This window comes from Oryza glaberrima, chromosome 4 (assembly GCF_000147395.1).
Source record: "Oryza glaberrima chromosome 4, OglaRS2, whole genome shotgun sequence".
In the NCBI taxonomy this organism is placed as follows: Eukaryota; Viridiplantae; Streptophyta; class Magnoliopsida; order Poales; family Poaceae; genus Oryza; species Oryza glaberrima.
This window is the reverse complement of record NC_068329.1, coordinates 22,457,158-22,484,893: the sequence shown is the minus strand read 5'-3', so window position 1 is coordinate 22,484,893 and position 27,736 is coordinate 22,457,158. Positions and strand designations below refer to the sequence as shown.

The 27,736-nt window shown below is 43.4% G+C and overlaps 4 protein-coding genes across 7 annotated transcripts; 2 read left to right on the top strand and 2 right to left on the bottom strand.

Annotated features, from left to right (window-relative positions):
- Window positions 1-217: 217 nt before the first annotated feature.
- On the top strand, window positions 218-1,604 carry LOC127770650 (uncharacterized). The gene is made up of 3 exons (XM_052296447.1): window positions 218-814; window positions 954-1,126; window positions 1,295-1,604. The coding sequence occupies exons 1-3, from the start codon at window positions 299-301 to the stop codon at window positions 1,431-1,433; spliced, it is 828 nt and encodes a 275-aa protein (XP_052152407.1). The 5' UTR covers window positions 218-298; the 3' UTR covers window positions 1,434-1,604.
- Window positions 1,605-1,949: 345 nt separating this feature from the next.
- Window positions 1,950-7,450, bottom strand: LOC127770649 (nuclear transport factor 2-like). The gene is made up of 9 exons (XM_052296446.1): window positions 7,172-7,450; window positions 6,931-7,071; window positions 5,806-6,109; window positions 5,007-5,299; window positions 4,737-4,911; window positions 3,677-3,798; window positions 3,512-3,577; window positions 2,945-3,020; window positions 1,950-2,482 (listed from the first exon to the last, which is right to left on the bottom strand). The coding sequence occupies exons 1-9, from the start codon at window positions 7,262-7,264 to the stop codon at window positions 2,373-2,375; spliced, it is 1,380 nt and encodes a 459-aa protein (XP_052152406.1). The 5' UTR covers window positions 7,265-7,450; the 3' UTR covers window positions 1,950-2,372.
- Window positions 7,451-9,490: 2,040 nt separating this feature from the next.
- LOC127770647 (DEAD-box ATP-dependent RNA helicase 13) lies at window positions 9,491-15,588 on the top strand. Of its 2 annotated transcripts, none has more exons than XM_052296442.1 (15): window positions 9,491-9,741; window positions 9,833-10,141; window positions 10,302-10,489; window positions 10,832-11,026; window positions 11,197-11,373; window positions 11,953-12,341; window positions 12,454-12,634; window positions 13,101-13,223; window positions 13,318-13,434; window positions 14,057-14,161; window positions 14,281-14,421; window positions 14,552-14,617; window positions 14,708-14,866; window positions 14,993-15,074; window positions 15,315-15,588. In XM_052296442.1, exons 1-15 carry the CDS (start codon window positions 9,534-9,536, stop codon window positions 15,365-15,367), a joined length of 2,493 nt encoding a protein of 830 aa, XP_052152402.1. In that variant the 5' UTR covers window positions 9,491-9,533; the 3' UTR covers window positions 15,368-15,588. The 2 variants fall into 2 exon arrangements, with proteins under 2 accessions (XP_052152402.1, XP_052152401.1); XM_052296441.1 differs by having other exon boundaries at window positions 9,833-10,186.
- A 338-nt stretch (window positions 15,589-15,926) lies between these two features.
- Window positions 15,927-24,202, bottom strand: LOC127770648 (transcriptional corepressor LEUNIG_HOMOLOG-like). 3 transcript variants are annotated; one of them, XM_052296444.1, is made up of 18 exons: window positions 23,879-24,202; window positions 23,741-23,776; window positions 23,556-23,653; window positions 21,439-21,548; window positions 21,061-21,356; window positions 20,880-20,955; window positions 20,666-20,777; window positions 20,350-20,399; window positions 19,962-20,264; window positions 19,792-19,881; window positions 18,662-18,877; window positions 18,423-18,564; window positions 18,236-18,345; window positions 18,013-18,162; window positions 17,461-17,616; window positions 17,223-17,339; window positions 16,865-17,062; window positions 15,927-16,530 (listed from the first exon to the last, which is right to left on the bottom strand). In XM_052296444.1, the coding sequence occupies exons 2-18, from the start codon at window positions 23,770-23,772 to the stop codon at window positions 16,387-16,389; spliced, it is 2,400 nt and encodes a 799-aa protein (XP_052152404.1). In that variant the 5' UTR covers window positions 23,773-23,776; window positions 23,879-24,202; the 3' UTR covers window positions 15,927-16,386. The 3 variants fall into 3 exon arrangements, with proteins under 3 accessions (XP_052152404.1, XP_052152403.1, XP_052152405.1); XM_052296443.1 differs by having other exon boundaries at window positions 23,884-24,202; XM_052296445.1 differs by having other exon boundaries at window positions 19,792-19,878; window positions 23,884-24,201.
- Window positions 24,203-27,736: the final 3,534 nt, after the last annotated feature.

The window sequence follows — 27,736 nt, the reverse complement described above, 5'->3', positions numbered from 1 at the left end:
CTTGTACGCATGGTTGAACTTTTTTTTGTTTCTAGACCGAGCAAACGTTGCCGATCTCAATCTCGAGGGGTTTTCTTTCCTTGTAAAACCGATGAGGATTCACGTGCATGCACCAACTTGAACACGCTTTAATGCCTTACCAGCAAGTCTGAAAACAACCATGCCGACGGATTAAACTAACACGGCTCGATCCATCATGTGATACTATAAATGAAGACACGGGAGGTGAGATCTCGAGGAATTTGATGCCAAGCTATAGCTAGAGACGACGCGGAGACGGTGTGAGAGAAACGAGACGATGCTGCTGAGGAGCTCGTCGACGCCGTTCCTGCACTCCTTCCTCTCGCCGTCGTCGGCGGCGGCTGCGCCGTCCTCTCTCCAGCTGCGGCGAGCCTTCTCCGACGGCCACCTGCCTTCCCTCCACCCGTCCTCCGACGGTGGTGGTGGTAGCAAGAACAATACCACCGGCCTCCACACGGAGCTCTCCTTCTCCATCTACAACACCTTCAACAAGATGGCGCCGCCGCCGCCGCCGGTGCAGGAGAAGGAGGAGGCTGAGCAGCAGCAGGCCCCCGGGGAGCCGAAGCTGCCGCTGTTCTTGGCGAGAGGCCTCGGGATCGACCGCATCGCTTCCGGCCTGTTCACCGCCGGCGGCGGCGGCGACGGCGGCAACGGTGGCGCTGGGAGGATGAGCGCCGTGGAGGAGGAGCACGCCGAGAAGGTGGCGGCGCTCGACGCGCAGTACAAGAGGATGATGGACGAGCAGCCGGGCGACGCGCTGTTCCTGCGCAACTACGCGCAGTTCCTGCACGAGGTATATATCTGTACTAAAAACCCATCGATCAAGCACGGCACACCTGGTATAATGCTGTGAAACATCGTGTGATCAATGGTTCTCGTAAACTCGTGGATTCATAAATTTTGATTGCTATCATCACTGGATGATCGATCAGGTGAAGGGCGACGCGAGGAGGGCGGAGGAGTACTACTCGCGCGCCATGCTGGCGGATCCCAGCGACGGCGAGATCATGTCGCAGTACGCCAAGCTGGTGTGGGAGGTGCACCGCGATCAGGACAGATCCCTCACCTACTTCCACAAGTCCGTGCAGGCCGCGCCGCACAACAGGTCGGTACTCGGTAGCCACCCGCGAGCCCCGCGGCGCTGTGAGTACATTTCGGAGTATTACACTGATCAGATGGCTTAGCGCTAACCGTGGTGGCGTGTTTTTTTTTTTTTTTTTTTTTTTTTTTTTTTTTTTTTTTTTTTTTTGTCTTTGGTTTCTGGAATTGGCAGCAATGTCCTCGCCGCGTACGCCAGCTTCCTGTGGGAACAGGACGACGACGACGACGACGACCTCGGAGAAGGCAAGCAGGACGTGGCCGGGGCGGCGCAGCCGGGGCATGTGAGGCAGCTGGCTTCCGTGGCCGTTTGATCCGTGCGAGACGGGCTGACAACGTGCTAAATGCGCTGTGCTTTCTACTACTAAATGCGCTGGTGCTTACAAACCGAAGAATAAATAATACCGCGGTTGGAAGTTGGATGTAACTATATCATGAAGTTCTCTTTTTCCTTTCACGAATCAAAACCGATGAATGTATTTTGCATCTACCCCAAAGTTGTTTGCTTTTGCCTCGCGGTGGAATCTCAATGTTTCGCCCGGCAAAAGAAGAGTCTCGCCCATTACTGGTTCTACCGCGAGGCAAAAGAAGAGTCTCGCCCATTCCTGGCTATAGGACGCCGGAGAATGGCACGGAGATGGGCGCATGCATCAGTCGTCAGCGCATGGCTTCATGCATCAAGGCAGCTAGCGAGTGAGACCTGTGCGTGCGACTAGGCGGTAGATGGAAACCGGCCATGTGATTGTTCGCCGCCCAGTGCACGAGCTCGAGCCAAGTGGCACTGCTCCACGCACAAATTAGAATGAAGCAGTTAACCAACATACTATGTTAAGAGTCTAAGAGATAACAAGAGATTTTATAAGCTAATGTAAAAGGTTTATCAAGCTATTTGCAAGCAGGAATCGCTCCTGCCGCTGCCGGTGTGAAACAAGACATGGCAGCAAAAGGACAATTCCTAAAACATATCACTGAGACTAGAACTTTTCAATGGTGTTCTCAACGGACACCAATTCAGCGATAACATTATGAAATCTTTCCAGGTCGATGCAGCTGAGGTTTTGTTCTGACCAAACGACGGCAAAAACCAGCAACAAAATGGTAACAGATGCCCATCCAAAAATGACTACCACCTAATATTACGCTTTGTTGTGACAAAAATATGGCCGGACCGCACCATGTCGAGATCACCAAGGGGGTACAACCATTCACCAGCAGAGCAGGTGAGAAATTTGACTTTAGCCATCGTACTGGCGTCAAACCCTTCTTTGGTACCCATTTCCCTTTGACCGAGTAGCATAATCCCCATCATACCGCCCACCCGATTGACCCCTAGAGAAGTCAGTAGGTCTTCCTCTCCCCCGTCCTGCAGAGCAAGAAACTAGAATTAACAGTCCTAGCAAAGGGGTAACACAGGAAACAGACAGACATGGCTTACTAAAAAACTCAGTTACTGGGCATATGTACATTACAGATGATTTATCATGTTTCTTTGGGAGCAAGTAAAATATTTCATACTAGTAATAACAATGTCTTGGAGGTGATGTTCTATAGCGCTCTAAACAGTAGTAAAAAGATAATGTGCGTCAGAGAATGAGAAGTCCATATATACCCTCAAGAAAAATGAGGTTTCAGGAACCTCATTCAACAAATTCAGGCTTAAACATCACTAGTCAGGGCACATTCTACTATAACCCTACTTTCTTACTGCCGCTACCTCAGCATTAATACAAATGGTTGTCTAGATTATCGGTACAAAAAATAGTCTAAACAAAACAATAAAAAACTGCTTAACTATATGGATGAGAAAATCCAGATCGATACTTACTTGCTCCACCTCCCCGATAGATTTGCCTCCTCTCTTCAACATGTATTAAGTGGCCATTCAGCTCTATTGGAGATGCCTGATGTACAAATATTAATCAAAACAAGATAGCATATAGCATTCAGAACTAATGTAAGATCATACAGATTAATTACCATTACAGCACACTAACCTTCATTGCTCTATGAACTCTAAACAGCATGCATTAAACAAAACTGAGAAATCAAGACGTTTGTTTTAACAATGCATCTACTATATGCTTGACCATAGGCTTTGGACTATTTGCAAAACAAGCATTCGTTGGTCCACCACTCAACAGTTCTCAGCCATTAGCATAATATTACTCCTTCCGCTGTAGAATATTACAGCTCCAGAAAACTATTGTTATAGGATTCCCTTTATGCAGACACTGTAGCATGTTCTATGCATTGTTCAGATTAGCATAAAAAGATATTCTATAGAGTATAGCAGGCACGGCCTATTAAGTGTCTCAAGGCACCATTTATCTTCTCTCTTTTTTCCTCTTCTGTATTCAGGTTACTTTCATATGCTGAACTAAGAGAAACTCACCCTCAAAGCATTATGGATACCAGACATGTCTTCGTACTCAACAAAGCCAAAGAAAATTCCAGCCTCCTACACACCAATACATGAAATTAGGAAGCAAATAACAAAGAAAAAATGGGGGGGGGGGGGGGGGGGGGGGAGGAGAGCACAACATAGAAGGCAAGAAACCTTGCGGCTCCGTATAGCAACCCCGTCAGGTTTAATTCTTCCAAAAGCCTGGAATACCTTCTCAAGATCAAAGACTGAAGTAGATGGAGAAAGGTTCCCAATATAAACTGACAAAAACTCTTCTAAGACAAGAGAAATAATTCAGCAGTCAGGTCCACAGCAGAAAATCAGGAAAGATTATTTCCAACAGCAATTTTTGGATAAACAGTGCATACCATTTAGTGCAAACAAAAATAGACAACCAAATATATTTGACACGAGAATAAAAACTAAGTGTGCATAGTGCCTTTATTACACAAGTTCAAAAAATCAGTCAAGGCTACAGGAAGACAGACAATAGAATACTGTACCCACAAAAGCAGTGCATACCAATTGCATATAAAAGTTAGATAACAATATCAAGCCGAATGACTATGGACAAGACACTCACAAAACTAATAGTGTATTATCACAATTAAAAAGTAATTTGTTTAGCATGTAACAACTCTTGAAATAAGCAATAAGCAAGAATTAGCATCCATGACAACACATCAGCCCCAAAAAATACTGCGAAAGAAAATAATAATTATAAACAACCACCGAATATGCGCTCGTGTGCTAGCAACAACTATCGACGTAAGAATTTACTTAACTCATAAGCTGGCCACTAAAAAGGGCGTTGATAAAATATTTCGACTCACAAACTACCCATAAAAGGAATTTGATCTTGCATCCAGAACAGGAAGTGTCAATTACACCAATAAAGGAAAGGGTTGTTTAAATGTTGAATCAGGGTTGGCAATTGATGGTTAGGTAAAGAAATTGAGTTCCAACAATCCAAAAATGGGATTGTGTTTACATTAAAAAACAGGAAAGTGTGAATAACTACCAAAAATTAGATTAAAATTCTATTTAGAGTGCTAAAAAGGCAGAGGGTAGTTGAAATAGAGAAGGGCTAGGTGAATTTAGTCCAATATTGGTTCCTATACCTAGTAGGCTAGTAGTAATAACAAAACAATTTCAAAAAGGATCATAATAAAATGATCAGAAGCATTAGCAAAGTTGTATACAAAAGCCAAACCTTCATCCTCAGGGCCGCTAGCATCATAACGGGTGTCCAGGTTGGCTTTTTCATGCACAGGCTGCACCTGCTTAGTCATATGTCCATTCAGTTGTGACTCCACACTACTTGCCGTGGCCTTGTTGAGAGGAATGGAGTGAATAGCCTGATGGCTAGGGTGTCCTTTTGTTCGCAGCTGACAAAATTCCATTCAGTCCAAAGAGTTCAACATCAACCAAAGAAAGAAATTAGGAATTCAACTTGACTAAAAGGCAGCATATGCCTGCTTACCACTGAAGCGTATGTTTGTTTGGTTGGTTCTCCCATAGGCTCTTCCTCAGGGGTAGTTACAGAAGGATGGACAATGGGGCCAAGAGGTGCATCCTGTTTACTGTCAGTAGAACTGGGGAACGAAGGAGTAAGCTCTTCAGAAGGAGAATCATCGTCGATCACAACCCCATATTCCAAAGGATCTTGCTGCTGAACTTCATGATTTTCAGGCATAAAAGCAGGACCCCTTTCCTCAATATCAGCAGGAGCTAAAGCTTCCTTTGCCTCAAGTTCTTCAGGCATACAATCAGACGCTAAAGAATCAACCAACAATAAAAAGTAAACATTATCACTATAATCATGGTTACCATTGGAGAAATTTTCTAACAACATCAATGCAAAACACATACACACACACACAACAAATATTTGGAAACAAGATAACTGAGGAGTTTATGTGGAGAAGCACACTATTCAGATGCTTCATATTATGTACTCAATGAGAATGTAGCCAGTGGACTAAACTTAGCGACAAAAAACAGAAGAATCTGGTGAACTAGTGATGAGGTTTTCTATTATCTGGACTCTAGAGAATATCAAAGAAGACGTTTGTGGCGTGCATACCTTACTTCACAGAATATAAGAAAACTTACTTTTACAAAAGAAAACAAGCACTGAAATGGGCTTAATTTATTAACATACATTGCAAAACATTATCATGTAATAAAAAACATGGCCCAAAAAAAAGTAGGAGAAGATCATGAACATATGCAGATTGTTTAGATCTGAAATTCATTAAAGCGCCGTTGGAAAACAATACCTGTTTCAGTCATGGTATTATGAGCATCCATCTGGAGAATGTTGTCAGTGTGACTGTAATCAGCCCCTTCATAGTAATCATATTCATCACAGATAAGCTTAAAGATGTCACTGAATACATAATATCCATTATCCTGAGGAGCAAGAAGCATAGTCTGAGCAAATCTCTTGCGAACAGGGTAGTCCTTTAATTGCACTAGGCCAGTAACCAACATCTGGAGAGCCCCACCCCATGACTGCACGAAATTAGCTGTCTTAACCTCAATCTTGTGTACATTCATGGATATGATCATGTCATTGATTTCCTGCCGATGTTTGCAAGGATGATAACACAAGTTAAATTATACCATAGTGATATTTTGTAAACAGAAACAATGCAAGCAAAATAACCTACATATAGTGGATTTCATAATTTAAACCCCAGTTTTCAAGAAAGTGATAAATGAAATAAAACATAAAAGGGCATTGAGCAGTTAGGCACCAAACAGGTACAATCATCAAGCAAGGACCCTGCATAACTAATAAAATGCACAGATAATACAAAGGGACTCCATCACCCCAATCCACAATGCTCTGATCTATGGTATCCCATGTCCACAGTATTTTTTTCCCAGCTGGTGAATTAATAAACAGCCAGCTAACGCCTGGACTAAATAAACAACCTCAGAAGTTGCCACATCAATAGTACAAACCAACCCTGCCGCAAAAGATGTATAGAGAAACATACTCAGACTATCAGACATACCAAAGAAAAAGAAAAAAAAACTGCTGCCGGTAAGTGGTAAGTTTTCGTAACACTAATTCTTACCGGACACAACAGCCACTGCTTGTTTGTCGTCAAAACTCAATGGCACATTTGTTCACCAACCATACACAACGATTGAAGATGAAATCTCACCATGAACCAAAAATCATCCCAATAATAAAAACATCACAGCATATTCTAATCCCAGTAAAAAAAAAACATAACAGCATAGCACACATTTGGTCCAACGAACAAACATTATCTTTGCATTGAATATCTCGCGAAAAAAGAAAATCGCAAGGGCCAGCACAAAGGTGATTAATTTACTGACGCTAAGCAAGAAAATACAGCAGAGAAGAATATGCTAGCTTCGTTCCATACCTCAACAGTCTCCCCGAACGAGGATTTCATCGTCTGGCAGTCCAGCCTCACGGCGGTGCTGTAATCCGTGTAGAATTGGCACGCCAGCTCCGGGCTGTTCGCGAGCACGTTGTAGTACCCCTGCAAGAAGTAGGAGCACACCTGCGACCAACCACACACCAAACACCGCGGCCTCCCACGAATCAGACCCAAAACCCCACCAAAACCCCACCCAGAGACCTAGAAGGGGGGGCGCGCTCACCTCGAAGGCGTAGGGGTGGCTGGCGATCTGCTGCTGCACGCGGTCCAGCTCCCTCATCCCGGTGGGCATCTCCATGTGGTACCGCCCCCCCATGCCGCGCGTCCCCCCCCCCCCCCCCACCCCCACACACACACAAAAAAACCCTAGCGAGAGAACTCCGCGTCAGGGACGACAGCCGCCACCAACAGCAACCGCGCCTCCTCCTCCTCCTCCCGCAACGGCTGGAGAGAGAGGGACGGCGAAGGAGACGGCTAGGGTTCGTGGCTCGCCGCCGCGGCCGCTCCTCGCGCCGGGGGGGGGGGGGGGGGGGGCGGAGGCGAATGCGGGGTGGGGATTCGTGGGGGCGGAGGAGGATCGGGGGAGGGAGAAGGGGAAGGTTTTAAAATGGCTCTTCTTCCTCTCACTGCGCTGGCCTCGCCTCCCTTGGCCAGCTTTTGCTGCCTTCCTTTTTTTCCTCTTTTTCGCGTCTCCATTCGGTCGTGGCAAATGAGACGCGCGGCGGTACGGTCTCGTCTCGTACTCTGTCGATGGCGGGTGGGGCCCCTGAGGGCGACGCGGGCGGGGGAACCCGCTCGTCAGTGGGTTGTGGTAGCAGACAGCGCGGTTTTCTTTTGTGTGTGTGTGTGTGGGGTCGCGGACTCGCGGTGGGATGTGTGGCAGTCGACGTCGCGGGAGTCGCGCCAGGTGCCCACCTCACCTTGCGTCGGTCGATCCGTACGTGCGGCGGGGTAGTTTTTCGGTGGATCGATGCGGGGGCGTGGGCTGCTACGTGGGTGAAGATTTGATTTGGCCCGATCCACGGTTAATATGGGTAAGGTGTCTAACCCAGGATTAGCTGGGGGAACACCCTCTACTCTCAGGCATATTTCTCTCTCCCTTATCACACCATTCCTCTGCCGTCCATCCCGACAGCCCACCGCCCCTTCTCTTCGTAACCACATCTTAAACACCTACCCCAACCTTAATCCTGCAATCTAACCACTCGACAAACCCGTAGAAGTCCTAGAGATTCGTTGGAGATGGAGATAAAACATTAATCACAAAACAAATAATGATATTATAAAAAACCCCTTGTTTTTTTTTCTCGAAATGTGATGTATAGCATTTTCTAACTAGCCAACCCTACAACCTGCTGACGTACTTCCTCCATCCAAAAAAAGCCAACAAAAAAAATGAGACATTCGTTGTACTATGTAATGTCTTTATCGGTGTCTAGGTTGGCTTTTTTTTTGGACGGAGGGAGCAGATTGTTGGCGGCTTGGCGCCGAACCCAAAAGACTCTAGTTAGTTTGCTAGGGTGCATCAAGACACTAACACATTAAATTGCAAGCTATAACTATTTTTGACATGACAGCGTCGCACTACCCATAAGGGGTGAGAGCTTCGAGAGAGGCCCATAACCGCATACCCCTGGAGCCACGCTATGCTCAACGTTTGTTGAAGACATTGCAATCTTGAGGGCACAATTGCGACACTAGTCAATGCAAAACCAAGTCGAGAACACGCGCCACAGATAGAACATAGGTTCCCATGAAGTGGAGCATGTCAATGGCAAAGTCATATAGACATATGGTAGACGATGGCCACAAAATCTCTTTTCGAATAAGAGATCCAACTCAAGAGGGTGCGAAAAAAAATCATGTCAAATAGGGTGTCATGTAAAAAACAATCTCGAATGTTTGCACTTACTCGATCTTGGCTATGGAAACTTCATTGAAAACGCCCCAAACCAGGAATATTTTTCTATCCTTACGGCTACGAGCACCTCCAAAATTGCTCCGACATATATTGATCTTGGCAAAGTTACTGTAACGCCTTACTTTCGACCACTAAAAAATTAGCCATAAATACGAGGATATGTGCCAAGTATATAACTTAACATGTTTCATCACTAACTACCTAAGCTATACTTAGTGCTGGTGTTACAAAATTTGAAGTAAATTTCACTTAACTCTAGATATCGTGGTCTAAGTTGCAGAAAACGATACGGGTTTGGATGATTGTTATCCAAAACTGGCCGATCCAAGTCCACGAGGTGCAAAACGTAAAATTATGCTCGTGCAGGGTCTTGCGTGCAACATGGTCTCCGGCTCTCCGCCCCTCAGCCCTACGCGATCTGGGCCACGGAAGCTCCATCGAACGGCCCAGGCTTACCCAAGAATAACGATCCAACTTGGGGAGGGAGGGCCGTTTCAGCTCGGGCTTTTTTTTCGTCGAGCCACAACGGGTTGACCCGTTAGCCATTAGGCCCAAAAAGGCCCATGTAGGAAACAAGTCCAAAACCAAAACCCTCGCCTCTTCTTCCCCCTCCTGCTGCCGCCCACACCGCCACCGCCCCCCCAACCCGCCGCTTCCGTCTCCGATGGCCGCAGCGCCGCCGCCGCCACCGCCGCCGCCACCGCCGCCGCAGCTGCAGTCCTCGGATCCCTCCAGTCCGCCTCAGGAGACCAGCCAGGTACGCAAGGGAAAGAAGAGTCGTGGCGCGAAGAAACCTAGGAGAGCCGCCGCTGCCGCCGCCGCCTCGATGGTCGAGGACCCCTTCCTCGTACTCGCCGGAGGCAAGGAAGGAGGTAAGGGTTTGAATTTATCGTGTATTGGATCCTTGGTTCAGTTAATGCGTTTGGTCTCTGACGAGGAGGTGTTTGGTTGATTGGGCGGTAGGGTTCCTGGAGCTTGAGGAGATCGACGAGGCGGACTTCGGAATCTTTGGCGGTGCCGTGGAGGATCTAGGAGAAGTTGACAGGAAGGCAGGAAAGGATCAGAAGAAGAAGAAGAGGAAGAAGCGGAAGCGAGGTGACGATGACTATGCTTTACCTGGTGATGGTGATTTGGTAGTTGAATGTGAGGAGGAGGGAGAGAAGGGTGAGAAGAGGGTGAAAAAGAAGAGGGGGAGCAGGAAGAAGAGAAAGGTGAAGGAAATGGAGGAAAAATTGGAGAGCAAGGAAGATGTCTCCGATGACAATGTGGAAGGTGCTAATTGCTTTCACTTAAAGGCTTTTAGGAGCATTTTATCTGGTATCTCACGTACTGAAGTTTCAGCATTTCTTCTGTCTGGGTTTGTAGCAGTCATTGTTACTAAATTTGTCGGATCAGCAATGCGAGTCTACTTAATACTGTTGTGTGCTCACAGATATGCAAGATGGCAATGACATGGAACAAGATAACAATGATGGGCTGGTTTTGGGAGAGGATGAAGTCTATGCATGGCGAGAGCTTAGACTGCACCCTCTTCTTATTACAGCGGTGCGCAGGCTTGGATTCAAAGAACCAACACCAATACAAAAGGCTTGCTTTCCTGCAGCGGCTCATCAAGGCAAGGTTCGTCAAGTGCTAACTTGTAGGCCATTGGCCAAGCTTTTATATGGGAAAATGATGAACTTCTATTTCATTATTCACCTGCTTATGCACCATTTGTTGCTTTGGTTATTAACTTGATAGCCTACTTTATTTAGTCGAAGTTAGACATTTCTTCTTATGATTCCACATTTAAAAGTCGCCTAACATATACCTGGATAAAGTGCCATAAACTAATGATGCCAGCTTGGACCCCTCTCAGTTCAGTGGAAATAAGAGAATATGCAACTGAGATATCTTTTTATACTATTTATTTTGTTCCATGCCTTTGGTCTTCTAACTGTGGTGATGTTTATGTTGTAACAGGATGTTATTGGTGCAGCAGAGACAGGTTCTGGTAAAACACTTGCTTTTGGCCTCCCTATCTTGCAGCGCCTTCTTGAAGAACAAGAGAAGGCCATGAGATTGTCTCGGGAGGATGAGAGTACACAAGATGAAAATTCTAGAGAAAGTCCACTTCGTGCTCTTATTTTAACACCCACCAGGGAGCTTGCCAAGCAGGTATTAATACTGGAATTTGCATTTAGCCTTGTAACAAAAAGAGGATGACATTAACACTGGACTTTGCATTTTTACCCCTAGAATATATTTTGTGCAAGGTGCCACCTAATTTTCCTATTTTTATATGTAATGTAGTGTGCCATTGCTTATGTCACTGCTATTATTTGCAGGTCTGCGATCATCTAAAAGAAGCAGCCAAGTTCTTAAGAATCCAAGTTGTTCCCATTGTTGGTGGTCTATCCATGGAAAAGCAAGAACGGCTTCTGAAAAGGAAACCTGAGATTGTTGTTGGAACCCCAGGAAGATTGTGGGAGCTTATGTCAACAGGCAACCAACACCTAATTAAGGTTGGTATGAATGCCTGAAAGTGCATATATTAATGTTATGGGCATGCAACTCTGAATGCTGACAATTCAATAATTCAATGTGTCATGAGCATATAATATATATACCTGTGAAAATGTCACATGCAGAATAAATTATGTAGGGTAAGTTCATCTGAACTTGGATCTTTCTGCATGAGTGATTGAATTGAGTTAAATATTTTGTGATGTTTTCTTGTGAGAGCAAATGGCACATAACAAATACTTTAGGTGATAGGGATCCTAATAAGGCATTTGAAGCCATGTTGAATCCAATTTATTTTTTAGGCGAACTTTTTTCAGTACTTATTATTTTCTTGCATAAGGTTTTCCACCCTTGACCACCAGGATTCCTATCCATGCTCATCATTTCTTGTGCCTTTCGTTTGCCTTGTTAGTTCATAGCAAAGCCCCACTTTTGTAAGAAAGATAGAAGTAGAACATACACTTCTATTATACAAATAAAATTTATTATAACCTTCTTCTCATTGTGGTTTTTATTTTCTGATAATTTTATGCTGAAGATATAGTGTTAATTGTAACATTGCTTGTTTCTGTACCCAGTTACATTCATTATCATTCTTCGTGTTGGACGAGGCTGATAGAATGATAGAGCGAGGCCATTTCCATGAACTGCAATCTATCATTGAGATGTTACCAGTGACTAACGGTTCTGATGAACAAACTGTTGGGACCACTCCAAGTTGCGAAACTGTGCCTATATTGCAAATAAAGAAGAGACAGACATTTGTATTCTCAGCAACACTTGCTCTCTCAGCTAATTTTCGGAAAAAGTTGAAGCGAGGCCTAGTTACTGCAAAAGCGTCTGCATCTACTGATTTGAGTTCTATTGAAGCACTTTCGAAGCAGGCCGGTATGAAACCTAACGCAGAAATAGTTGATCTGACGAAGGCTTCTATCTTACCTGAGAAACTTGAAGAGTCTTTTATTGAGTATGTATTTTCTGCTTTTAGATTTTTTGGGGGTTTTAACTGTCGTTTTTCTAGCTTTTATTTTTCCATGGAAAAATTAAATTGTCACATTATTTTTTTGTTTGATTTACAGGTGTAGTGATGATGATAAGGATGCCTACCTGTATTATATATTGAGTGTCCATGGACAAGGCCGCACAATAATATTTTGTACATCAATAGCTGCATTACGTCACCTTTCATCTACATTACGAGTTCTTGGAATTAATGTCCTGACAAATCATGCTCAAATGCAACAAAGGGCTCGCATGAAGGTAATTCTTCCATAAGGTTTATCTTCAAATGTATGCAAGCTGATGGAATTTCCATTCAGTTTGCTTAACATCTTATTGATTTAAAAACAGTATCATTTTGTATTCCCCCCATTATGTGAGCCCAGGACCTTTTTGGATATTGGATCAGGGATTGGGTTGGTAGGGTGTGTTTCTCAATCCCCCAATCCAGGCCATAAATGAGGTCTAACCCTATATGATTCATATCCCACTCTTATTCCTAAGACAAAACACTCCCATATGGTTATTAGGGTAGAATTCAGTCTTGTTGCTTTGTTCTTATGGAACGTACATTTGACACTATACATGGATTCACGCATATTTTCAATCAATCTCCTTTTCTTGTACCTGTCGAAAATGGAAACACAGTTAAAACTACTTTTCATGCTATTATTATTTAGTTATACCTTTTTAAAGTGGAAAATTTGTGTTATTTTTGTGTCTTTAGGCTGTGGATCGTTTCCGTGAAAGTGAAAATTCAATTTTGGTTGCAACTGATGGTTTTGCAAGGGGCATGGATTTTGATGATGTCCGAACTGTGATTCATTATCAATTGCCACACTCAACCGATGTAGGTATTTTTGTTTATTTCTTCAACCTAAACGATCCCTATGCTGCGAGCTCACCAACTTGAGTTTTTTTTTTTACATTCTATTGCTTCTTAGGTTTACATCCACAGAAGTGGAAGGACAGCGCGGAAATCAATGGCAGGTTGCAGCATTGCATTAATCTCTCCTGCAGACAAGGCCAAGTTTTACTCACTTTGCAAGTCACTGTCAAAGGTAATTTCCTTACATAGTGCTTTAACCTAGAGCTTTCTTGAATTATTATTTTTTGCATACTGCTTTTTTTTGTAGTAATGCAAAACTTTTCTTCACGATATTCAATTGCATACTTGAGTTACCATGTAGGAGTAATGAAAGAATGCAGCCCTAAAGTTAGTCTGCTTTGTAATGATTGGCAGACCCAAGGCCCTGCAACCCCTTGCAGACACTGGGTCTCGTCAGTGGGCCACAACATTGTAGGTGGCCTGCATTTACTATTGTCCGTCGTCCGACGATGCCTATGATCGTCCACTCATATATTCACCCAAGGCTCTAAAACGATCCTAGGTCCACCATATGTAGCTGTTGTGCTTCATATGTTGCTTTCATTCATCGTCTGCATAAACCCTGCATTGAAATGTTGAACGATCTCATGGCTGGACCTAATTGATGTTTGTGGTCACTATGTTCATTTTGTTTCATACCATCTAGATCCTTTTATTTTTCTCCTAGTTGCCACTAGTGCACTTTTAACCCTCGCTGAGCTTGGTTCTTTCTCAACTTATGTCAATGTATGTTACCTTCTTTCTTTAACTAAAATATCTAGTAACGCTTTGTAATCCTTGATTGACATTGACAGGAGAACCTCCAGCAGTTTCCTGTTGACCATGCTTACATGCCTGCAGTAATGAATAGGCTCACCCTTGCTCGGCAGATTGACAAGATTACACGTAAAAATTCCCAGGCAAGGCCCCTCTGGTTTGCTGTATTTCTTGCCTCATTTAAAAATCGTTCTGATATGTGTTAATTAATCATTGATATCTTGTTAGTGTAGGCTATAACTTGCATCTGCATGCTTTTCAGGAAAATGCCAACAAATCATGGCTTCAGAGGAATGCTGAGTCCATGGGATTATTATTGGAGACAAGTGACAGTGAGGAGGAACGTGTACAGGGGCATAAGCAAAGGAAAGCAACTTCTGCGAACCTCCAGAAGCTTCAACAGGTTTGAATGATTTACAATATTATAGCAGGGTCGGTTATATAATTAGTGTAGTTTTTGGGAAAACCAAGTTGTTATGAGGTATTCATAGTTTGTCCTATATTTCAACATATTTTTCTGTGAATTGATGTAGGATTTGAGTGAGCTCTTGCAACGCCCCTTGCAGCCTAAGACTTTTTCGCGGCGCTATTTAGCTGGGGTTAGTTTACTGGCACAGCTCTTGTTTCTGGAACTGCTATTGTATCTTATATCAACTTATCTGACTTGAATCACTAAAACAATTATTCAGGCTGGTGTTTCACCGTTACTTCAAAAGCAACTGGAAGAGTTGTCCAAAAGGAATGTTAAGGGCAGTGCTAGTGTAAATGCAAATAAAGGATCCCGATTTGTTGTTATTGGTCAGGATCAAATAGAACCCTTGCAAGCTCTTCAGAATTCTGGGCAAGAGGTTTGTGCAAATGAGATTTTTCTACAAGATTATTTATTTCTGTTCAGGGCCAGCATCATTTTTGGGATTTATGGTATGGTATATTTTGGTGTTGCTTATCTATTTAGTGATTTTGTATTTTTTCAGGTGTGTGTGAGCATTGACAAGCAAAGAGAAAAGCGAAGGCTTGCTGAAAATTGGAGGCGAAAGAAGCAAAAAGAGAAGAAAAGTAAGCTTTCTTCTACCCCTCTTCTTTAGGAAGCAGGCAAACTACCTGATGAGTGATGAATATGCATCTTTAGGAAGCTTACTCTAAATAGAGGTTGAACAGCAAAAATCTTTGTATGTCCGTACGGTTTGGCTTGCATGTAATACTGCAGATTGTAGCACCTTAGTAGACATGTTAAATAGATGTCCGCTGTCTGTCAGCATTATCTATTAATTTCTTCTGATCTTTCTTCTTCTATAGGTACACGAGAGCAAAAGAGAAAGGAGAAGAGGATAGCTAAAGAAAGGGACTAAATGACAACGTTGTCCAACTACTCATCATTGTAGGCACTACATTGTTACTGTTGGGAAACAAGTTTTGGGGGTGTTGGATATCATTTTTGCAATTGAAGATAGGGTTATAATCAACTGTACCAGCATCATATCTGAGCATCAACTGTGGCATGCATGATACCCACCAGTTTATTGATCTGATGGTTGCTGGATGCATGAAATATTTTCTTCAACCACATACACTTGATTGATTGAATCTTACCAAAGACGTAGAAAACTTCGTTTGTGATCATCACTAAGGGCCTGTTTAGTTCCCTAAAAGTTTTTCCCAAAAACATCACATCGTGACTTTGGATGCCTGTATGGAGCATTAAATATAAGATTAAAAGAAAAACTAATTGCACAGTTAGGGGGGAAATCGTGAGAGGAATCTTTTGAGTCTAATTAGTCCATGATTAGCCATAACTAGTAATCCACATGTGCTAATGATGGATTAATTAAACTCAAAAGGGCGAGTTATGAAATTAGTTTTTAATTCGTGTTCGAAAACCCTTTCTGATATCTAATCAAATATCTGATGTGACACTAAAAAATTTTTATTTCACGAACTAAACAAACCCTAAACATTTCAAACCCTAAACATTTCCAGTCTGAGGCTGAGGCGTATAGAGCAACGAGGCTCTGGTGTTATCATCAATCGCCATACATATTGTGAATACCACGTTACCATTTACATTTCATATCATATAACATAAATAAATAAAATAAAACAGAGCCCCTACTATGGCCTTCGTTCCTTTTCCTCTTCTTTGATCATTTTGGGCGACACCAACACCTATTAATATAAATAAATAAATAATAAATGCAACTCCCACAATCTCGCTGCAATGAGCACTGAACGGTTCAAATTCGACATCCTTTTATTGCCTCCCGATACAGTACAACAACAACAGCATCTTTCGGCTGTGACCCATTCTATGCCTCGGCTGAAGAACTTTCAACTAACTATAAGAAACTATGTTACCGAAGTGCAGCCATTGTTATTTCCACAGCTTGACAGAGTTGTCGTGGCTCGCGGAAGCCACCATCCCTGTAATTGGTGATTGCGCCAACGCCGCGATTAGACCTTCATGAGCCTGTACTGTCATGCTCTGGTTCTTTACCATGTTCCATAGCTCCAGAGACTGCATCATTGCAATTTTCATCAGAAATAAATAAGCGACAAAGATCAAAGTCATCGGAGGCGCTGTTTTGAATTAAAACATAACTAGATTTGATCATTACAAGCGAAGCTAACATTAATTTTGTTGCATGTGGTCTATTTTGCCGCGAACCATAGATTATTAAGCCTTTCTTTTCCCAATGGTTGGCAATGGAACAGTTTTTGTGGCTGAGAAATTACGCCACTACACAAGTATGACAATGCATGGCAAGTTGTTCCTACAACAGCTGCTTCCTAATAAAAGTAGGCTATGTTTTGCCAATAAATGACTAAGATCCATGTTTTAGAATAATTACCTGGTAGCCTCCAATAACAAGGAGATCGGTGTAGCCCGGGTGGAACACACAAGAATGAAACTTGTTTCCATTAGAGCTAACCTCATGAGTACAGTCTCCTGATGAGATTGACCAGACCTTAACTAGGTCCTGACTGACAGAAGCAAGGTATTGCCCACTGCTGTCCCAGCACACTGATTGCACTTCTGAGTTATGGCCCTGATATTGCAAACCAAACACCTTAGATTCATGATTACATATCATAACAAGATCAACAACAGGTTTCCAACTCATATAAAACAGTAATTTCACTCCAAAACTGAGGGATTAGAGGTGTGCATGTGCTAGATCATAGTGCGTTGTTGAATAAGAACAGAACCTGTAGGGTATATTTTTTCCCATTTGTTTCAACATCAAATATGGAAACCACATTCTCGGTAGCAGCTGCGAGAAACTGTCCAGTGTTAGGTTGAAATCGAACTTGGGCAGTACCTCCCTGTCCAACAAAAACCAGAGTCAAACAGATGAATCTATGAATTACACAACCTTGGTTCTTCGTAAGAAAAAAAAAAAAGCAAAAGATGTTAAGCAAATTCTAAGGAAAAAACGCCACAAACCTTCATGGCACGCATACAGCTAAGCTGAGACACATTCCAGTACCGGATTTCACCATTGCTATCACAAGAGCACAAAAGGTCCGTCTTCTTTGGATGAAAATCTAGTGATGTGATTCCAGAGCAATGACCAGCAAATGTATGCAGGGAGAAGCCAGGCTGCAAAACAAGCGGACTTTTATAATCAACACGGTACCAAATCAAGTAAATATAGAACCAACATTGAATATATACCATAGTCTCGACACACTGAACTCTTATGTGCCAAATAACTTTACAATTAGCTAATAGACCAAAACCATAATCACACATATACTATAGCTTACAGACTAGTTCGTTTGCAAATTGGTCTTGCCTTATACTGTCAATTCCAAGACGGTAGTGTCATGGTATATTTGTTATGACATATACTGCAATGATCAATACTCTAAATGAAAGTGTGTGCCAGTCAGTACTACGGCGCAGAAAGAATTAGTGTTATGGACAGCATAACTCCAGGCATAATTGGGTAATCTCCTTCCCACTTTCACACACACAGGAAAAATCATGACTTACATCTGCAGCATTCCACAGTTTAATAGTTCTATCGAAAGATGATGTTGCCAGCTGATTAGAGTTAGGTCTGAAACGGACATCAGTGATAATGACAGCATGCTCTTCAGCAGTATACTGTGTCTGGAAAGTCTCCATGTTCCAAAGTACAGCCTAAAAGACAGCAGAAAATAAGCCACAATATTCAGAAAAGTCGGATGCTGAAAAGAAGTGCATTTACCAATACCTTCTTTTCATGTCCAGCACTAGCCAGTATCTTGCCATCTGATGAAAAATGGCAGCAAACTACTTTGCTATTGTTTGTTCGCCAACAATTTACCTCACTGAAGGTGAAACCTAAAAAACATGGAACGTTATTTCATGTAAACATGGAAACATTCCATGTTTACAGAACACAGAACGTCAAGGATCACCTTTTGAAGCCACTGGATTAGGCTCTGCAGGACTTTTTTCAGGTGCAGCAAAAATATCCCTTGCATCTCCATCTCCATTGGCTAAGAATGATTCAACATTATCATCCAAAGAGCCCATGTCACCAAATTGTTCAAGATCATCCTGTAAGTAAACGACAGCCTTGCTTATATATCTGGCATAGAAGAATAATTAGATAGATAAAGCAGTACAGTTAAATGGAAAAGAGAAGGTGCAAAACCAGGTTTGATGAGGATGGCAGTCCTGTTCCTTCCACACCATACATCATTAAGTTTTTCGGAACATGGCGCATATTGCCAGTCATTCCAAGTCCATCTCCAGGCGTATGAGTAGACGGAGTAGATGGTGGTGAATTGGTCGAAGGACCAACTGTATTTGCTGTTCCGGTACTATTTGCTGCTCCTGAAGATGTAGGTTGCTTTCTTTTTCTATTGCCCTGGAGGCCATAAATAATTATAGAATGAGAAGCATATAGAAGTAAACATGAATTGCATTGAAAGAGAAGGAAATTGCAAGTTAATCATTTGAGGGGAATTATTTTCAGCCGGAAAATCATGTTTGTGTGTGCGCGCGCACGTGAATGGGTGAGAGAAAGGGAACGACTGAGTGAGGAAACCAAGGGGTTGTATTAGTCTATTAGAGCATGCAAAATTATGCACCATGCCGCCAAATTGGTCTCAGACATATGCAGGAAAAAACAGAAGCAAAATCCAACCGCTTAATTGATATGCCAAAAAAAGACATCATCCTTAGCAAATATGCCATTAATAACTATAATGACATAGAGTTGGATTTAGTGCTCTCAATTAAATCCCATTCACTTTAATGCCCTCTACAGTGTCTCCCTTGGAATCATTTCAGGAAAATTATTCCCAAACAGATTTTGATTTTTGAGAAAAGAGTAGCAAGCTTGTAGCACAAGACCAGCATAAAATCTTCTCCTGATTTTGTCATGTCAACATTTCGATTCTATTGTGTACACCATATCTAACTAACTAAATCATTATATCTACAGAAAAAAGTAGAAAAGCTGTGCCACTGCAGTACATCATCAGCACAAAATCGTCTCAATTGGCCTTTTCAGACCAGCATTTTGATTCCATCGTGTACACTATATCAATATATTTAACTGATTCATATGCTACAGTGAACACTTATAATTTATTTACAGAAATGCGGCAGTAGGTACAAAGAATAGTTTTGCTTGGCAGATTTATGGTTTCAACTTTTTTTTTTCTCGACCACATTTGTGGTTAAAACTTTAGGGGTAAACGCTCACATCAATTAAATTTTCTACAACAGAAGATGAATTCAGAGATTGGGCTTGGGTATACTATCAGTAGTTGGTACCTGTTGTGTTTGCTGTTGCTGGTTTTGCTGTTGCTGTTGCTGATTATGCTGCTGCTGAAGTTGTTCCTGTGTTTGCTGAGAAGATGTCTGCTGCATGTGGGTACCTTTTAGGTATAACTAGATTTTTTTGCAAAACAAAGAAGAAGCACACTTCCAGAAGAAAAACCAACCTTCATGAGATATTCTTGGTCTGGTCTGACTTTGGGTGAACTGGATTGCATTGGGGAAGTAATGCACCCATCAGTTCCAGCAGGTTGTCCATCTTTACCATTCAACACGCTCCTGGTTAGCGCTGACAATCTTCGGGGATCCATATCCCCTAAATTGGTAGAGTTGCCAAGATTTCCCTGTGCTTGGGCTTGTGCTAAGAATTGCTGCTGCTGCTGTGGCGACATAAGTTGAAACTGCGACTGTGTTGAAAGAAATGGCTTCTGCATTTGACCACCTAAATTTGGCCGCAGTTGGTCAATTCCCTGTAAGATGATAGCACCAATATTAATCAGTAGATCCAAAATAAATGCATGAACAGATGAGGCAATTTATATTCATGAAGCTTACAGTTAGCGGCCAGCCCTTCAATGGTAGACCACTCACTCCTTGGTTTAAAACTGTTAACAGAAAAATGAATCTCAATCATTTAGCAGCAAAGAGATTTCTCAACAAAATCAGAATGGACAAAGCAAGAATAGGATATTTTTCTCCCTTGAGAACAATAGCATTTGCTTTTAATGTTTCAGAATATGCCCACAATATAGTCACCACAGAAACAACATATAAATCGATGTAGTATATGAGTTCCACGTTCACTGCATTTATTTCAGAGTGCTACTTTAGCAACAAAAGCGAACTTATATACAGAGAGGAATGGGCTGACCTCCACCACCCAATCCAGGCTTTGGCTGGATTATTCCCTGACCATATAATGATGATGGGTCCATGGGCATAGATCTTTGTGCTACACTCATGTTACCTTCACTTTTTATATCCTGTTAGAGATGATATTTGGGTCATCATTGTATACATTTAATGGACTAATGGACAAAGTAGTGAACTTAAAATACACAGCATAAATTAACCAATAAACCCACAATATTTTGCTGATTCCGAGCTTGGATTTGTTGCAGCGTCGTAGACACACTTCCAGGAGTCCCAGGTACTGATTGCCTATTTCCATAAAATATACAAATAGTGAGAATGCTGATAGCACATCAAATTCAATTTCTTCAATTTTGCTTTCACATATCAGAAAAAAATGACATGGAGGATTACCCTGAGTGATTTGTTGACGCCGACTTGAGAAGAGCCAATCGACTAGCATCAAGAAGCTGTGACCCATCAGAGTCCATGGGATGAGAGTGCTTTAAGCGCTCTTCATACATCTTGGCAGCTAAAACACTAGCCGTAGATGGTCCCAGAATGCCATCAGAGTTTAGGCCACTTATTGGACCATTAAGTGAAGGATGAGTGGCATTAGTTCGCTGCAGTTGAGCATGTCTTTGTTGTATTAGCTGCAACTGTTGCATTTGCATCTGCTGTTGATGCTCTCTTGCTTTTGTTTGCTGTGCCTATATTTCGAAAAGGAAATTTACATTGGACAAGCTAAAAAAGACATGCATGGTGATTAAAAATTTACAATTCCAAAGGTACCTCTAGGTATGCTGCTGCGATCTCAGAATGCTTCTCGTTAGTTCTTGCAATAAATATATCCCAAAAAACAGACCACCACTCAAAGAGAAACCCTCCAGGAGCATCAATTGCTGCAATACAAGAATTTACAATTATGATGCTTGAATGAATCTCCTATGAATTGAAACTAATGTAGTAAATGGGTCACAAGTAAACAGCATGCATAAGTTCTTGGAGTGACACAAATCTATATTGAATTATTAGTTCTAGGTGTTTTGCATTAAATATATTATCATCACCTAGGGTTTTTGGCATCTTTGAAGATATCCACATGCCAAAGTTGAATTGGAAGGTTCAGATGTGGTAGTTATCACATCTGAAGAACCTAGCAAAACAAAAACATACTACCTAACCCTTTTCTCACATGCCAATTTTAGTAAGTGAGAAGTTTATTTGGAATTAAAGGTGATGGTACGTTTCATGAGGATTTAAAGATTTTTGTAAATCGCATGCTGTTTTTTATGTGACAGAACTGAACCATTTAAGCTGGGAAAAGCAACTAGGGTCAAACATCATGGAGGGTTCAAAGGTGACAAATTAATGAATTATCATTTTGAGTAATGCGTGAAAGATGAAGCTAACCCTTTTCTAACAGGCCTGGTCTTAGCGAGACGTGTATTTGGAACTAAAAGGGCAAAAGCAAAGTTTTTCTCTTTATTTTCTAAGTTTAGTTCAGCTCCCTAGTTTGGCACTGTATCAGTTGTTGACTGTATAGTACTAGTAGTCTAGAACTACCTACTACATGTGTAAGAAATATGCAAATTGTATTAGTATTACTTTGTTCTGTAGTTCTGGTCCCACTATGCACATGTATTCCTATCCATGTTAGGGCTCCTTAGGGCCACAAAATATAATGTACTCTGTATCAATTATTATTTCTCATGTCACAGAACAAAACAGTAGTTTCTAGAAAGTTAAGCATCCTGTTCTACTATATGGAGTTTTACTACCAAAACTCAAAACCCTTTACAACTTTTCTAAATGTATGCATCTATTCTTATTTGAACACAGCTGACAATTTGACATAATTCAGTTCATCGAGTGCTGAAAGAAATGGCTGAACAATAGCTAAGTTAGCTAAATACCATTAATAGATCATTTCTGGCTATATATGTCAATTACATTATGATAGATATATGAAAAGAGCCACAACTAAAAAGATCTATGCGGTTTCTGCTTTTAATACATCTGTACTCCACCATCAAAATCCAATGTTGTCTACAAGCATGCATGAATGTCCAAAGCAAGCCGCCCAATCCCGCCATCCACTCAATAAGATAGTTGTTGAAACTATTATTTACTACATCCATTTTTAATATATAACATGATTCATTATTTCCTTCAAATTTTACCTACAGTATTTATTCAGTTACTTAGTTAAAGTGAAAAGAGTACCACTAGATCTGCCATCAAAAGTACTTAAGCGTGCGTTGTATGTTTTTTTAAGAAAGAAAATAAAAAACCAGGCCTCTACATCCAAAGTGGATGTACACAACTATCATGCATTGTATGTTTGCCTATATGCACAGATATTTCTAGAAAAGATGAATAGCCAAACGAATCACAAAAGTTAAATGCGTCATATATTAAAAAATGGAAGTAGCACATGACTAGCTGAATGAAAACCATGAAAGCTAGACACCCAAGTGAACCGAACACCAAGCGTCTCCATTCTCCAAGTTACTTTTCCCCCAAACATCGAAAGCTATACCCTGCATTAGCTCGAAGCTCTAACCGTGAGCACCTCTTCTTAAATTTTGAAGGAAGAAAAAGTCTCCCAAATACTTCCACGTTCCAAATTTTCTATTCTGATTTGATCAGAAACAACCCCTGTGTGAAGATTTCAAATTTCATGGCACAAGACTCCCATTCCAGATCGAAACTCAAATTTTCGTTCCTACTAATGCTCGAAACCTGCCATCTCAAAAAAATAAAATAAAAATGGAAACCTGCCCCTCTACTTAAAATCCAGAATTTTCCTGTGGTCACAAACTCCATTTGCTATCAAAAGCTAGCAAGGCAAAAACCAAAGGGAAACCCCAAAAGGAGGCGGCTACAGAAGCAGCGGAGATGATTACCAACTGGATCGGCGGAGACCTTCCCCTCCGCCATGAACGACTTGGCCGTCGCCTGCAAATTCCGCTTCAGCAAATAGTCATAGATATACACATCAAGCCTGCACGACAAGCACCGGAAATTAATCCTAACACAACAACAAAAAATCCGCAGAAACCAGGCACCAAAAGACAGAGAAATCGCCTACATCTTATCCGCTTCCCAGTTGCTCTGCGCCATTCCGCTGCACAACCCCGAGCAAACCGAACCAAACACGACACAAATCAGCACCATAGCCAGCACAATCAGTCCTAATTCACAGCAGAACGTAGGGATCAGAGCCCACATTACCGGTTGGCCGCGATCCAGCCACTCGGCGGGCCAGGAAAATCCGCGGCGAGCGCCCGAGCGGCCAGGCGAAGCGGTGGCCTGGGGGGAGAGAGAACACCCCTCAATGCCCGATAGAAAGGTGAAAAGGGGGCCCGACGAGACGACGCCCGCGCGAGCTCGGACGGGGAAACCCCCGCTGGTCAGCGTGCGCGCGCGCGCTCGCCGGAGCTCGTCGCCCGCCGCGAGCTCGAGCTCGAGCTCGGCGCGGCGCCGCTTTTGGGAGCGTGCGGCGAGAGCTCGAGGAGAGAGAGAGAGAGAGAGAGAGATCGGGAAGGAGAGAGAAAGGGGAGGGAAGGGAAGGGAAGGGAAGGGAGGGGGGGGAAGAGACGGTAGTGTGGGCCCGTTTCGGCGAAAGTATCCTCTCCTCTAGTCCTTCCGCCGTGCGATGGCTATGCGCTTCTTTTTTTTATTATATATTCTCTTGGGTTACGATCTCCACTGCGAGCCGTCGGATCTAAAATGGACGGATTTGGTTGGGACGGGTTGGGTCGAGTAGGTGAGTTTTTTTGCGGAGAGCCCCCTCAGGTATCCACCTCCTTCGACTTCTCGGTCCCTAATTAGTAATTACTCCTGTTTTGTGTACAGATGAGCTGTCGAGTATTGATCATAAATGATTATTTGCTGTAGATATATATACTGTAGTACTACAGATTTTGAAACCATTAATGCGTGTTTAAGGTTTGAAGTGGAAGCTATTCGATTTGAGTTAAATTTTATATGACGACGTTGGTTCAACTTTTTTTTAACCAAATACTACCGGGCATCTGCCCAGTAGGCCAGTAGTGTACTACGTTGGTTCAACTTTTATTTTGATTCCTCGAAAAAAAACTTTTATTTTGATAGGTTAGTATTATGTTCATATTAGTACTAAAATAAACCTTTCTAAAATTTAGCAATAGGAGTACTAAATTTTTGGAAAATTGCTAACATCTATGACAGACTCATAAATGTGTTATTACTAAAATTCACTAAACATTAGTATTAATATTTGGTAGCAAACTAAATGCATTCATATATTTATCAATTTTACTAAAAAGGATATAATTTAAAATGACACCGATCTGAATAGGTTATTAACAATGAAAGTATCTACCATTACTAGCGCGCGCGAAGCCAAAATTTTGAGTCATGTGAAATCACCGTTGAGAGAAGAAGAGATGGGAGGGGGATGAAGAGGGAGAAGAGGAAGAGTAGAGGGAATGAAGGAGCAAGGAGATAAGTCCCCCTCTATTCATCTCTTCCTAATCCACCCCTTTGTATCAAAGAGATATTTCGATTAACCTTGACCAAACCAAGCATCTGACTGAAATACGGACTTGACTGTGTGTTGAAAATTTTGTGTCATGGTTACTCGATCTTCGCAGATTGGCGCCCAGCACTCCGTCTCCGATTCCAAGCCGCGTGTGCATTCATCGTGTCTCCGACTCGCATTCTGTCTCTCGGGCCATAAAGCCAGCGCCGCCCCCGTTGCTCGTCATCCTGTCAACCAAAGCTCCTTGCACGTCAAAAGTCAAAACTGTGTCAAAAGCAAGCACTCCCGCCTTGCCGGTTTCGCCCGCCCATGACGACGACACGCGACGAGCGGATTTGAGCCAGCCGGGACGACGGAGATGGCGTCGACGGCGGCGGCGGTGTGGACGCCACTGTACCCGGGGTTCCTGTACGATCCGGCCGGGTTCCGGTCCATGATCACGAAGGAGGAGGGATTCGTGTACGACCCCGTTTCCGCTTCGAGACAAAGGACGGTGCCGCCGGCGGGCTCCTCCACTACGACGAGCGCGGATTCCGCATCGGGCCGGTCCCGAGTTTTCAGGGCCCCGGTGCGAATCTAGATATAGAGGCCCTTAACATAATAGTAGTGGTAGTAGTAATAGATATATGAGTTATTGCCGTAAAAGTTTAATTAAATTGCATTCATAAATAATATTGATATAAAAAAATTCTATTTATTACCTTAAAAATGTATTTTTCTCGCTACCCGATGCATACTTTATCAATGACATGGCCTAATAATTGAAAAAAAAAAAGGAACTACACTAAAAATTATAAATCTAAATTTAAAATCTTACCAATTAGTTGATCGTAATTTGCAAGCGTTCGAGTGTGCACCACAAGTAAATCGAAAATATATACACACTAGGTGCAGTTTTATGCCTTCCTCGGTTCGTCCAAGTATCCAACAATCGGTCCAACTGAATTTACCTTGCACAGGACAGCAAAATGCACGGCTACTGCACATCAGTACATACTTACATGGCAACAGCCAACAGATTACATATAGAATCAGTTACAATCTTTCAATTTTTCATAAGGCGATGGCAAATTGGCAATGGACCAATGGTGTTGGCGTGTTGCTGCTGCTCACCTGATGGCTGTGCCTCAGCGCCTCGCGCGGAAGAGGAAGCCCGCCGTGGATGGCTGATGCGTCGGCGTGGGCGACGGACGACAACGCGGCGCCGATGCGGTCTGCGGCTGTGGCTGCGGGATGAATGCGCGATGTGATTTTGCGTGAGCGTGAGGACGTGGGCGGCGGCTAACGCGCGTCAATCGGAAACCCTCGCGTCTTCTGTTCCGCCTCAGCGTCTCATCGTCTGCATGGCCTGTTGGGCCAACCACGGCAGGGGGTGGCCTGGGGGTGGGGTGGGGCCCGGAGCGGCCGCACTGCTCGCCCCCCGTCAGGGCCGGCCCTGCCGTCGAGGCGGAGGAGGACGTCGCCAGCTTCTGCGCCAGAGTGAACGCCCTCCATGGAGAGGCGGCGGCCGCGCGCGCGCTCGCGTCTCGCCACAGCGGTGACGACGTCGTCGAGACCGAAGAGGAGGTGGGCAGCGATGAGGACGACGCGTCGACAGAGGAAGGCTTCAGCCACATCATCGGCTTAGCCGAAGAGCTCCTTGAGGACGACGACGAGACGAGCTCGAGCTAGGCCCGGTTCATGGACGCCGCATAGTTGCTGTGCTCTATAAGCTTCACGTGCAGTGCAGTCTTATGGAGATCGAGCTAGTCGGGTTGATGTACTGATGTTAGAGGACGAAGACGACGTGGTGAAACACTGAAGCCGTCATTAGGATTTGAGCATTTTTACTGTCCTTGAGGCTGTGCAGTACTAAATCGTGACCGTTGACCAGGCCTCATCGGACGGTCAAAAATCATCTGTACCTCATGGTACCGCACCTCTACCTTGAAGCGGTACCGTGGGTGGGAGGGTAGTTATGTACTTTCGCGTCTATTCCGCATCACGCACGCAGCATCCCTTCCTTCTCTGTTTCCTTCTCTGTTTGGCGAGAGAACAGAAGCCGCGTATTCGACGGGCTAGAGCAGCGAGAGAAAGAAACCCTAGAATGCATGGCGGTGATAGATGGCGGCGGGAGCAGGTTGGATTGGCGACCCGATAGCGGCCTAGATCGGGTAGCCCCGGCAAATCGTCAACGGCGGCGGGCGCGGCAGTCTGGATGCGACGGCTGCGCTGCATTGGCGGCGGCGGCGATTCGTCGGCGACGGCGGGCATGGTTGTCTGGATGCGACGGTTGTGCTGCATCGGTGGCGGTGGCGATTCGTCAGGGTCGGAGGGCAACGGTCTCGATGCGACGGCGGCGCTGCATCGGCGGGAGGCCGGCGATGGTTGGATGCCGATGAAACTGATAAAATTCAAGGATAAGCGAGCAACCCTCACAACTGGATGGAATGCTTTGGTTGGAGCCAATCTTTTCGAGCAAGCTGATGTTTGTGTGTTTCTGTTCACTGAAGTTCCGATGTAATATGTCTATCAGTCAATTCTAGTGGTATGGTTTGCATAATTGATGCCCCTGTTTGTGTG

What these genes read in the sequence shown, in the direction of transcription:
- LOC127770650 (XM_052296447.1), top strand. Translation starts at nt 299, where the DNA reads ATGCTGCTGAGGAGCTCGTCGACGCCGTTCCTGCACTCCTTCCTCTCG. An exon ending in ACGCGCAGTTCCTGCACGAG is followed by an intron (nt 815 to 953) that starts GTATATATCTGT and finishes ATGATCGATCAG; the next exon opens with GTGAAGGGCGACGCGAGGAG. An exon ending in CAGGCCGCGCCGCACAACAG is followed by an intron (nt 1,127 to 1,294) that starts GTCGGTACTCGG and finishes TGGAATTGGCAG; the next exon opens with CAATGTCCTCGCCGCGTACG.
- LOC127770649 (XM_052296446.1), bottom strand. Translation starts at nt 7,264, where the DNA reads ATGGGGGGGCGGTACCACATGGAGATGCCCACCGGGATGAGGGAGCTG. An exon ending in GCCACCCCTACGCCTTCGAG is followed by an intron (nt 7,072 to 7,171) that starts GTGAGCGCGCCC and finishes GGTTGGTCGCAG; the next exon opens with GTGTGCTCCTACTTCTTGCA. An exon ending in TAATACCATGACTGAAACAG is followed by an intron (nt 5,300 to 5,805) that starts GTATTGTTTTCC and finishes TTGATTCTTTAG; the next exon opens with CGTCTGATTGTATGCCTGAA.
- LOC127770647 (XM_052296441.1), top strand. Translation starts at nt 9,534, where the DNA reads ATGGCCGCAGCGCCGCCGCCGCCACCGCCGCCGCCACCGCCGCCGCAG. An exon ending in CTTGAAGAGTCTTTTATTGA is followed by an intron (nt 12,342 to 12,453) that starts GTATGTATTTTC and finishes TTTGATTTACAG; the next exon opens with GTGTAGTGATGATGATAAGG. An exon ending in GAAGCAAAAAGAGAAGAAAA is followed by an intron (nt 15,075 to 15,314) that starts GTAAGCTTTCTT and finishes CTTCTTCTATAG; the next exon opens with GTACACGAGAGCAAAAGAGA.
- LOC127770648 (XM_052296444.1), bottom strand. Translation starts at nt 23,772, where the DNA reads ATGGCGCAGAGCAACTGGGAAGCGGATAAGAT. An exon ending in TGCCATCCTCATCAAACCTG is followed by an intron (nt 18,565 to 18,661) that starts GTTTTGCACCTT and finishes GTTTACTTACAG; the next exon opens with GATGATCTTGAACAATTTGG. An exon ending in TAATCCAGTGGCTTCAAAAG is followed by an intron (nt 18,346 to 18,422) that starts GTGATCCTTGAC and finishes CATGTTTTTTAG; the next exon opens with GTTTCACCTTCAGTGAGGTA.